The 13,070-nt window shown below is 36.2% G+C and overlaps 1 protein-coding gene across 1 annotated transcript; it reads left to right on the top strand.

The window, feature by feature from the left end:
• The first annotated feature begins 4,282 nt into the window (after positions 1 to 4,282).
• Positions 4,283 to 13,070, top strand: si:ch73-141c7.1 (coenzyme Q-binding protein COQ10 homolog, mitochondrial). The gene is given in 6 exon segments (XM_056453267.1): positions 4,283 to 4,502; positions 5,328 to 5,483; positions 5,571 to 5,763; positions 9,324 to 9,419; positions 12,538 to 12,600; positions 12,602 to 13,070. Coding segments are annotated over 6 exon segments (702 nt in total). The 5' UTR covers positions 4,283 to 4,404; the 3' UTR covers positions 12,698 to 13,070.

Raw genomic sequence — 13,070 nt, 5'->3', positions numbered from 1 at the left:
CCTAAATGCATTGAGTTGCTGCCAGTTGGACAGGTGTACCTAATAAAGTAGCAAGTGAATGTAGAGAAATAATTCTGTAAAATAACAGTAAAAATACTGGCAGTTTATTACAACCCAGACTATTTCACTTTACCATATAAAAAATGTTCATAAAAGTCACTTTTTCCAACTTTTTAAGGTTAAGCAATGTTAGAAGAAAGATCAGGGTCTTATAATGCAATTCAAAAGCATAAATAAACATTGAATAAACATGAATGTGGAAAACTGCTAATTTACATGCTTAATAAATGAGGCTGAATGTGAGACCGATGTGAATCAGGCCTTTATGCACTGATCAGACCCAAATATTCACAGCAATCACTCCTCTCGCCACTAGGCTGATGGTATAAAGTACAGGTGTCTCATTGACCTTACATCGTTGTTTGCCATGTGTAGCGCAGCGCCAACTCACCTGAACTCTGATCCGACTGCGCATTTCCTACATCAATGCTCACGCTTTAGTTACACAAGACGAGTAGGTTGCGTTTTGCAATCATGTACTGAATGAAAAGTTAATATTTGAGCCCGCTTGTGACGCTATACCTTAATTGAAAGAGACGCCTGCTGTGCTGACTTACTGACTCTGCCTTATCTGGATTATTCCTGTTACTCTTTATGGGTTAATGACATGTTGGGTCAGGCTCAGACAGAAGCACACGACTCCTCTCCCACAGAGCTTTAGCATTTGAAAAGATTTCTTGATGCTGATGCCTCTGGTCTACGACAATGTATAAAATTCTCTGCAGAACATAACACACACAAAAAGGGATGATCTACTTAAAATGACTATTTAAAGGTCCCATGAAATTAAAATAAAGTTTTTTAGATGTTAGTATCAGTATTGTTAGATTTTATGATATCTATAAGCTAGTGCACACCAAAACAGAGACAAAATTTGAGTTTGGAAGATACTAAACTAATATAGACATGTAAATCTTGTAGTTTGTCACTTCCACAAACTAAATGGATCAACAGTTTTATTAACGTCATCTTATACTTAAGTTTCATCAAATCGTGACCAATCAAATGCTCTCAAGTATCTGACATGCCCCGCCCCCTTCAAGACGCTTCTCATTTGATGCACTTCAGCTCAACCACTCTCACTGGCAGAGCGATGATAAAACAAAACACTATTGGCTTTCTTTAAAAAAGGGGGAGGAGCTACACTGACCAACCCTCTCTTGTCTTGGTGTTTCGGTTGAGATTACGTCAAACATTGAATAAAAATGCACATTTCAAAGCACTTCATGGGACCTTTAATGTTTTGTACATCAAGAAAACTACGGTTTATTGGATGTACAGGGTGGGCCATTTATATGGATACACCTTAACAAAATGGGAATGGCTGGTGATATTAACGTCCTGTTTGAGGCACATCAGTATATGTGAGGGGGCTTGTAAATAACTCATGAAATAATAAAGTTGCGTTAAAACCAAGCACACCATTTTTTTTTCTTGTGAAATTCCCAATAAGTTTATTAAGGTGCATCCATATAAATGGCCCACCCTATACATCTAATGAATAGTTTCAGTCTGTTTCAACATACTCAGTGTGGCTCACAATAAAGCAACATTCTCTCATTATGAAAAGTGTTTCATAACTGAATAGCTGAATTTATGATTAAGGGGTGGAGACAGTCAGAAAGTATAGTTAAAACAAAATGAAACAAATACATAAAATTTTTTTAGAGAGATCATTAGATATCATTTGTCTCATTATTCAAAATGGTTTCATTAACATTTTTTGGTTTTGAAAAATAATACTAGGTTTATTTAGTAGACAGAAAATCTATACCTGCAATGCTAATCACACTAATAAATAAATGTTCTTATAAGACCTGTTGACTGAAAGTTTTTTTTTTTTTTTGTACTTTTTGCTTAAACTTGTTTTACGGTCATTTTAAAATCACGTAAATACACAAATTGCCCTTTTAATTTAAACTCAAAGTACATATGAGCAATTTCTATGCAAATGTCAATTTTTCCATGAAAAAAAAAAAAGTTTACCAAATTAGCAAAACTAATTTGAAATAAATAATTAAAAAATAAAATAATTTTAAAAAAAAAATAAAAAACTTTTTTTTTTATTTAAAATAAAAAAAAAGTTTTTTGTGTAGGCTTGTATTTTACAGGACTGTAAAAATAGTCAAAAATGTCACTGTCAGTGTTCTCAAACTATTATATGTGATTAACCAAAGTCACACAAGTGGCAATTTCACATCTGTCACATCCATACCGGAAAAGTGTCACATCCATAACAAAGTATTTTTTTCCTCATAAATCCAAAAATGTTAAATAAAAAAAATCAATCATGTTTGTTCTATAGTGAGCTGACTCTTATCTATTTGATGAGCATTATTTCTTTTGGCTTGTGCAGTTTAATTCACAGAATTTCTACAAAGTATGTTTCTACAAAGACTGTAAACTTGCAGACTTTTTTTGGTCACATCCATAATGCATGTTTATTTTTCTCATTTAAAGTATAAAAAATGTTTACAGATTGGTATTTTTCTGATCCCACAACTCTGTGGCTAGTTGTTTTGGAAAATATTAACAGATGTTTCAATGTAATGTTAACATATACTTCCTCTGTCAATTCATGTTTTGAGTTTTTACTGTAAATGTCACATCCATAACGCTGGAATTGCTCATTTGTTTAAATCGTAAGTACCCATAGAAAATGTTCTGACAATTCAGAATAGAATTTAACTTGATAATTACAAACATTTACGCAGTCATTAAATCAATTCAGCATCCAGACATCTCTAATTAATGAATTATCATCAACGCTCAGTGTTTTTCTGCATTGCTCCGAAAGGTTGTTATTAAAATGTTAAATGTTATTAAAATATTTTTCCTCTACCTCAGAGAAAAGACTTCTGCAATGAGGGAAAAAAAATTTCATTTACTCCCTCATGCACAAATATCTTTCAAAATCTTAATTTTTTAGATAAAGATTTCAAGATCTCAGAAATCAAAATGTATACGATTATTTTATACATCTTTATAATATGCATTTTACCACATACAGTTGAAGTCAGAATTATTAGCCCCCTTCTATATATTTACCCCAAGTTATGTTTAACGGCAAGTACACATTTCTAAACATAAAAGTTTTAATAACTTATTTCTAATAACAGATTTCTCTTACCATTGTCATGATGACAGTAGGGTGACGCAGTGGTGCAGTAGGTAGTCCTGTGTCCTCACAGCAAGAAGGTCCCTGGTTCGAGCCTCAGCTGGGTCAGTTGGCGTTTCTGTGTGGAGTTTGCATGTTCTCCCTGTGGTCACGTCAGTTTCCTCCGGGTGCTCCGGTTTCCCCCAGTTCAAAGACATGCGGTATAGGTGAATTGAGTAGGCTAAATTGTTCGTAGTGTATGAGTGTGTATGGATGTTTCCCAATGATGGGTTGCAGCTGAAAGGGCATCCGCTGCGTAAAACATGTGCTGAATAAGTTGGCGGTTCTTTCCGCTGTGGCGACCCTGGATTAATAAAGAGACTAAGCCGAAAAGAAAATGAATGAATGAATGATGACAGTGCATAATATTTTACTAGACATTTTCAAGATACTAGTATTCAGCTTAAAGTGCAGTTTAAAGGCTTAACTGGGTTAATTGGGTTATTTAGGCAAGTTAGGGTAATTAGGATAAGTTATTGTATAATGATGTGTGTTCTATAGACAATTGAAAAAACATAATGCTTAAGGGGCCTAATCATATTGACCTTTTTTTTTTATTAATTTTTTTTTCTTATTCTAGCCGAAATAAAACAAATAAGACTTTCTCCAGAAGAAAAAAAAACCATAGGAAATACTGTGAAAAATTCCTTGCTCTGCTAAACATAATTTGAGAATTTTTTTATAAAAGAAATTCACATGTAGGCTAATAAGTTTGACTTCAATCGTATGTTAAGCTCTTAAATACTAAATGCTGACATTGCATGTAAAAATAGTCTTTTTAAATTCATTACACGTGATGTTGCGTCATTCAGTAAGCTTCAAACATCTAAAATAAGTCAAGTGGCTTTTGTAATGAACAACTGGAGGTGGGGAAGAATGGAGGAGGGCGTTTAAAAACAAAAAGAGGTCAAGAACCACTGGCCTGGAGCGCATATTTCAGACAGTCAATGTCTCGCCAACCCCCTGAGGGTGGAACTCTGAGAGCGCATCTGTACCCGCGGCGGCCGGTTTTCGACTCCTCCCTCTCGGTGCGTCACTGCTCACATCTGCGCTTTAACAGTAAAGCACTTCTCCGGTATCGCTTCACTTTCAACCGAGACACCGGTTATTGCGCGCACTGACAACTATCACCACCCGGAGCGTTTAGGAATACCTTTAGTGATATAGAGGTGATTTTACAAGCACAAATGGCAAAGAAGGCCACTTCGCTTTTCCTCCGGGCTATGGAGATGTCGGAGAAACAGTCGTTCGATGTCATGAGGAGAAACTCCAGTTGCACTATCAGGTAAAAAGGCGAACGCACCTGTACTATACCTACTGGAATGTAATCTGTTTCTTTAAAACACATTAGTTTGGTGTATTCGTCGAAATAAATGCATTTATTATTACACATGAACTAAATAAATATGCGCGCTGTAAGTAGTTCAGAGAACTGCCCAGGCTACTTTCGGTTTAAAACATGTCCGTAGCATGTAAACAAATACGCGCAAATTGTTTATTTGCAGTGGTTGCCATGGTGAAAACCTACTGAAATAGTCGACTGTGTTGTGAGTTTGGTTGAACAGAGACAAAGAGCTGCTAGTGCTGGTGTAAAATAACTCGCAGTGGAGTGAGAAAGTCACGGGACAGACGGTAAAAAAAAAAACTGAAAGCTACAAAGAGCGGAGAGTCCCGAGTGCACCAGAAGTATCGTTTTTTCGGTCAAAACTCGCTGTGCTTTATCGATACTACATCCATACATCTCTGATTTAGTAAATTAATTTTGCTTTTCAAAGATGCAAAGGTTATTTTTATAGAAATAACGACCAAGAAAAATGACCAGGAGAAAAAAAAAGCATCATTTGAATGTAGTGCCAGTGTGCGCGCGCCGTTTGCTGGCAGCGTGACACACAGCTGTGAAACGGAGGTAGCTGTATCGATCGCCTGCTGTTGACTGTTTACCAGAAAGTACGTCTTTTTACCCTGGTCAACACAGAAATTTCTGAAAACACTGCGTCACAATGTATTTGTAGTGAACAAATCTGCCAGCCCTTTAGAAGTGTGAACTCAACTGTGGCATGTAGGCGTTCTGTTCCTGTTGGGTAAATAACTTTTTATATTTCATTTTCAGACATTTGAGCTCCTGTGGCATCTTAGAAACGCGGCGTGTGAGTTTACCACCTCCTCCCTCAGTATCTTCTCAAATGGTGCCCAGCCGAAGCTTCATTAATTTAACAGCGCCCCTCATCATGAAGAGAATGGAGTATTCAGAGAGCCGGAGCATTAAGTATGTACACACAACCATCGCGTAAAACCACTTTCAATCCAATATTAAGTATAAGTTATTAATATTTTGCCTCATTTTCCTTATCAGTTACTCACCTGAGCAGATGTATGATGTTGTTGCCAATGTGGAGCAGTACCAGCAGTTTGTGCCATGGTGCAAGAAGTCAAAGGTCACGAGGGGCCGAAATGGTGACATGCGAGCTCAGCTTGAAATCGGGTTCCCTCCAATTGTGGAAAGATACACCTCTGAGGTCACCGTCATCCCTAACCACCAAGTCCGAGTGAGTCTAAAAACTAAGAATTAGAGCAAATCAATGTCAATTGTCAATGCAAAACGTTCTTGTTTTAAAAAAGATTTTAAACCAAACCATCGAATTAAATAAAATGAGTTCATATCACTCAAATATGTTTATTGTAGCCTACTTAAAGGGATAGTTCACCCACAAATTAAAGTTTGTGGGGGAACCGTTTTAAGTGTCTTTCTTCAAAAAGATATTTTGAAAAAGCTGAACACCAGTAACCATTGACTTCCATAGTAGGAAAAATCAATACTACAGAAGACAATGTTTACAGGTTTTCAGCATTCTTCAAAACATCTTCTTTTGCTTTTATTATAAGACAGGATCTCAAAAAGGTTTAAAAAAAAGTTAAGTGTGAGTAAATGATGGCAGGATTTTCATTTTTGGGTGAACTATCCCTTCCATTTTTACTGAATTAAAGTTGACTTTGCCCGAGAAGGAGCAGATTTCTAGTTCCCAACATGCTTTGCATCAGATTGTGTTAAAAACTATTAATTTCAGCACTTTTTTCTAACTATTTTGAAATATTATTAATCGTGTTCATGCTCAAGATAAACATAAGGAGACACAAAAAGTCTGCAGTAGTGTTATGATGACATTTACAGAGGTTTCTGTTTTTGAAATATTGTTGAATACTTGAAACTTGAGGACCAAAACTATTAAAAATATCTTTGATAGTTAAATTAACAAACACCATTGACTTCCATAGTAGGAAAAGTAAATGCTACGGACGTCAAAGGTTACAGGTTTTCAGCATTCTTCAAAATATCTGTTGTTGTGTTTAATATAAGAAAGGGACTCATTCAGGTTTGATTTCTCATTTTTCGGTAATGCCTTTAAGAGTTACACAAACGTCAATTTTTACTGAGTTAAAGTGAACTTTGCCTGAGTTGAAGCAGATTTCTAGTTCCCAACATGCTTTGCATCAGATTGTTTAAGGAAAATGAGTGCTGAAATGAATAGTTTTTAACTATTTTGAACTATTATTGATAGTGTTTATACACAAGATAGACATAAGGAGACATGAAGAGTCTGTAATTTTGTGTTATCATTAAATTTACAGAGGTTTCCGTTCTTAAAATTTTGTTGAATAATTGAAACTTTAGGACCAAAACTATAATCATGCAAGTGTTTAAAAATAGCCTCTTGGACAGTTAAACTAACATATGCAAATGCTAACTAACATGTAATCATAGACTGGAGTTTGTGTGACATTTCTGCAAACAGACTGAACTAATTGGCTTGTTTGATCAAATACATCGTAATCAGCATTGTGATGAGTAGAGCTTAAAGGGATAGTTGAAAATGAAATATGGTCATCATTTACTCATCCGCCACTTGTTCTGTTGTTAAGTTTCTTTATACTGTTGAACGGTATAATACGGTATAATAATAATATTGGAAAAAAACAGCTATAGTATTTTTTTGTTCCTATTATAGAGCAAAACATTTTTCAGAATATCTTGTTTATGTTCAACAGAAGAAAGCAATTCATAAATGTTTAGAACAACTTGAGTAAATGGTAAAGATATTTTTATTATTGCGTGAACTACCCCTTTAATGCGAGACACCTGTTCACACCACTCCTCACAAACATGTTGATGTACAAAATAAGATTAAGTAGTTATTAATATCAACTCCAATGTTTTGAGGCAATACGTTTACTCAGATGTTTTGTGAGATCTCAACTCAAGATATACAATGCCTTGTGATTAAATTGAAAGAAATCTACTTTTTAATGTACTCATTCAGTGTTTCCCCTACCATTATATTAGGATGGCCCCGCCCTCCCCACGGCTGTACCCGCCCCCCTTGAAGTCATGTTAATTGTATTATCTATTTAGCGCCAGATCACAACATTTTTTTAAATAAACAATCCTAATAGCCGTATGTAATATCTTATTTACACAACAGCATGTCATTTCTGTTCTGCGCTCACGTCACAGCAGCCAAAATATATACAGATGCAGACATCCCAAGTCTCCCGGAAGTTCGGGAGTCTCCTGCAAATGCATGGAGACTCCCAGATGCCCGCAAACTAATGATAATCTCCCGGAAGTCGTGCGTCTCCCGCCCGGTCCTCAAATACACCCGCATCCCTCTTTAAATACGTTGCGGACATCCCATGCTGTGACGCGAGCGGAGCCATCTCCTCTATCTAGTGTCTCATCCAATCTTTTGACCACTCCCGCAAATTCGTACTGGCTCCGTTATCCCCCAAAATTAATTGAAATACATGACAAGAGTGAATGAGCAAGAGAACAGATCGCAAGAGGAGCAATTATGGTCTAAGCATTACATTTCTTCAGTTAAATCAATACAGCAGTAACGATATTGCGAGTGCAAATCCCTCTTTCTCTCTCATTGAGAGATCTGCTGTCAATAATTGGAGACGAGCATTTGAATGGTCCTGCATGTATTTAGGCCTGTTTACATATAAGAACTGAAAGTTCTGTTTTGACAATATTGCAAATCCACTAAAAGCTGGCTGGAATTATTAGATAAAACTTGTATAGCATGAATGTTTAATAATATAACGTCTTGTAATACACTCATTGCTATAAACCGTAGTTTATGAGCCCGTTTCCTTTTAGTAAACAAGTATTTGATTTATAGATGTGCAGTTTTAAAAAAAATTCATCTTTCATCATTTGCAATGGTTCCAGATTGCATCGTTTGTAATTTTTCTGTGGCGGTTCATTCTGCTTTGGTGACCACTGATAAATAAGGCACTAAGCTGAAGTAAAATGAATGGATGAATTATTTTCTGTAAAGCTGCTTCTGGCCATGACACGTTCACATCTAAATTTTTATAAGAGACATGTTTAATAAATGTCTCAATAAATGGGCTAGACATTTCTGACTTTCCATACCGAAAGGCTCAGGAAATGTTCTTCCAGAAGCCCATAAAGATACATTTGCAGTGACAAAAGCTGCACAGTTTGAAAATAAAACAAAAGATATAAATGTTAAATTATAATTTACAAATGGTTGTAAAGTTCAAAGAGTTGCTCAGTTATTTACTGCTGTCATTAAAAGACCATGACTCCTTGTGTCAGTGTCAGTCTGAACAGCCATGCTGCGTCATGCCGTGCAGCAGCCCCAATCCACCCCCCCCAAAACTGTAAACTTGGGGGAAACACTGTCATTCAAAGATATATTTCACCCAAAAAATTACATTTGGTCACTATTTACTCAGCTTCAAGTGGTTGCAAACCTTTCTGAGATTCTTTCTTCTGTTGGACACAAAAAAAGATATTTTGAGTAAAGCTGAAAACCGGTAACCATTAACCTCCACAGTAGAAAGTCAATGGTTACCAGTTTTTACTTTAAAAAAAAAATCTGCTTCAGTGTTCAAATAAAAAAAAAAAACTCATACAGGTTTGGAACAAATGATGGTTTGGAGTAAATGACAGAATATTTATTTTTGGGTGAACTAACCCTTTAACACTCAATACATTCATGCATCATTATATCAGCATATGTATGGTCTCTGTAAGCTGTCAGTGGCAACCTGTTTGAAGTTTGTGTGTGTGTTTCAGGCGGTGTGTACAGACGGTTCTCTCTTCAATCACCTTGAGACACTGTGGCGATTCACTCCTGGAGCTGCAGGACAGTCTTGCAATGTGGAGTTCTTTGTAAGTACTGAGAAACAGAAACAAACACACACCTAGATCAAAACACACACACATCTAGCATCTACTGTACATTCATCACATTATCACTTCCTTTACTCCTGTGCCTCCTCTTTGGTAGTTTAATCCCATAATTCCTGTTCAAAGTGAGCAGAGGTTTCAGACTGGATTAGGGGCTATTTTTATCATCCGCGCTTTGCCTTTCCGGTTCTCCTTAAATAGCTAGGGGAGAAAGACTGGCATGAGAACCATCCCAGTGACGAAGGGAACTCTGTGACCTAAATGTCACGGGATTAGACACAGGGCGATGGACATCACAGGGGGGCCACAGGGATTTGGGAGATTAAAGGACCCATTGATTAAAAAGAATGAAGTTTGACTGAAGCATGAATGAACTTGTGCATCAGTTCAGAGTGGAGTAAAAAAAGATATATAGTTGAAGTCAGAATTATAAGCTCTCCTGTATAATTTTTCCCCAATTTCTGTTTAATGGAGAGAAGATTTTAACACATTTCTAAACATAAGTTTTAATAACTCATTTCTAATAACTGATATATTTTATCTTTGCCATGATGACAGTAAATAATATTTCACTAGATATTGTTCAAGACACTGGTATTCAGCTTAAAGTGACATTTAAAGGCTTAACTAGGTTACTTAGGTTAACTAGGCAGGTTAGGTTAATTAGGCAAGTTATTGTATAACGATGGTTTGTTCTATAAAAAAAAATAGCTTAATATAATATTGACCTTTAAATAATTAAAAAAAAAAAAAAAAACATGAAAAACTGCTTTTATTCTAGCCGAAATAAAACAAATAAGACTTTCTCCAGAAGAAAAAATTATTGGACTTATTATCAGAATTACTGTTAAAATTTCTTTGCTCCATTAAATATCACTTGATAAATATTTGAATTCAAGTAAAATATAAACTATATAAGATATAACTCAAACTAAAACATTTTTATCTACTCATTGACCCTTTATAGGACACTCATTGGAGTGTTACCACACTGTAAATAAAGGCTGGGTTCCACACAATTATTCATGTTGTCTTAACACAAATTGATTAAGTTTACATTAAATTGTTTTTACAAATTTAAGTGGATTAAACATAAAATAATTAAGTTGTCCCCTCAAAAAAAACACTCCAGAATTGTGCTGATTCAGCTCATTTTATATAAGTAGTTTGAACAAGCAGCAAAATATATTTGTTGAGTGAAGAGGTTACTCTTTAGGCTTTCATGAAAATGACATTTTAATCAGTGTACATGCAGAGTTTAATCATATATAGTTCTTCGTATAATAGTAATAAAGGGTAATTAGTAATATCTAATAATAAAGGGTTGAGGCTAGGGCTGGGTCGATAGACAATGCCATTGTCTATCACTCATGGCCAATAGACATCACGATGCCGAGTCGGCGTCGCAATCCTACGCCCCGCCCCAGTCGCAGCAGCAACCCACTCAAGCATAATACACACTCAGGCCTCGTTTACACGAATACGTCTTAGTTTTATAAAGGCATTTTAGAATGAAAATGATCCACGTTCATGCAGGCGTGTCATCTAGAATTTCTGAAAAGCCCTCCTTCCACACTATACCGCTGAAAACGCACATCACATGACCACAAACACACACACAGGCATGCGCTGCAGCATACGCACACATATGAGCTCCAGGCAGTCAACGAGTGCTTTGAGCACAAAACCCTAGAGAGCAGTGCATGTTTCTATCTAACGGCTCTTCGGTCTTTTGAATCTATCAGGTAACGCGTCACAGCGTCAGTATACTGCATCAATTTTTCGCTTTCATGCTTGTACTTAGTAATATAAGTGAAAACCTCAGATACTGTTGGTTGTGCACCTTTGTGCCAACCAAGTTTGTTGACGCCATTATAACGACATAGATCACTCTGCCTATTCATACCAGAGTCCTGCAGAAAAAGTGATTGACAGGTGGTAATTATGTGTGTAACAACTCTTTATTTATATATATTTGGTTATATAAACGAAGACCATGCGGGTCAGGTAGGTGAAACGGTAGGCTACAAATAATTAATTCGTTATGAATCAATTAGCCACCTACGACGACGATGACATTGTCCATCGCAATGTTTCATCTTAGGCATCGTATGATGCCAAATCGGTTGATATCGCCAAACCCTAGTTGAGGAAACATTTTATGTCTTTAGATTTTTTAAAATGCCAACACTGATAAAAAAAAATTATACACACACTAAAAATATGACAAAATGTCACGACAACAAATGATTTTATGATACTTTAACTTATTTTAATAAAGTTTTTTTGGGGTATTTAGTTTTAGTTTTATTTATACAATTTAGTTATTGTTTTATTTGGTTAGAGCAGGGGTCACCAATCTCGGTCCAGGAGGGCCGGTGTCCCTGCAGGGTTTAGCTCCAACTTGACTCAACACAGCTGCCTGGATGTTTCAAATATACCTAGTAAGACCTTGATTAGCTTGTTCAGGTGTGTTTGATTAGGGTTGGAGCTAAAATCTGCAGGACACCGGCCCTCCAGGAACAAGTTTGGTGACCCCTGGGTTAGAGTAATGTAGTTATTATTAAGCTGTTTAGTTTTATTTATACTAAGTTTAGCTTAATATTTTAAATCAGTTTCATTGTTGTAAGTTGAGAGGAATAGACAAGTTCATTTCATTCAACAAAATTGTTTTTTCAATTTGTTCGTTTTTTTATGGTTAATTGATATAAAAAATAAAAATTGGGCAACATTGTGGCTCAGTGGTTAGCACTGTCACATCACAGCAAGAAAGCCGAATGATTTGTGAATGAGTGTATGGATGTTTCCTAGTACTGGGTTGCAGCTGGAAGGGCATCCGCTGTGTAAAACATATTCTGGCTAAGCTGGCGGTTAATTCCGCTGTGGCGACCCCTGATTAATAAAGGGACTAAGCCGAGAGAAAATGAATGCTATAAAAAATATGCAACAAAACCACTGAAACTTAACAAAACAAAGTGGAGGATCTGAAAATACACCCCATTCAAAACGTCAATATAACCCCATACATTGTTGATTAAATATGTCAGTGTTTTCTAAAAGTGTGCTAATGTTACCTGTATCGTTCTGTCCTGCTCTCTAGGTGACGTTTGAGTTCAAATCTCTACTCCACTCGCAACTGGCCACAATGTTTTTCGACGAGGTGGGTCAAACAGATGGTCAACGCTTTTGAGACGCGAGCAAAGAAACTGTACGGCACTGGAGTCCATCGACAGCAGACTTCACTCAGAAGAGCAATCTGAGGGAAAACAGATCACCTTTTACAATGCATCAGTTCCGGAGAGGAACAGACACTCTTATTTAATCCAGTTTGTTGGATTTTGGACTGCGAATGCCAGCATAGATCTTTGCTGGACATGTTTGGAAAGCCTATTTATTTCAAAACCATATAATATATAATTTATTGAGATGTGTGAGAGAGTGTGTGTGTGAATAAATGATATATCTGTGGAGTGAAAGATGAAGATGATTGCAGTAGAAAGTGTTGCGGAAGAATGCTTTTTCATATTTATGATTGTTCTGTTCACACGGTTGACCAAAGGGAGAAAACAAAAATTCACCTCTAAATGAATGCACTTTTTCCAGACTTGTAATAAAAATGATATATTTTCTTAA

Source organism: Danio aesculapii, chromosome 3 (assembly GCF_903798145.1).
Source record: "Danio aesculapii chromosome 3, fDanAes4.1, whole genome shotgun sequence".
NCBI classification, from domain to species: Eukaryota; Metazoa; Chordata; class Actinopteri; order Cypriniformes; family Danionidae; genus Danio; species Danio aesculapii.
This window is presented reverse-complemented; position numbering and strand designations above follow the sequence as displayed.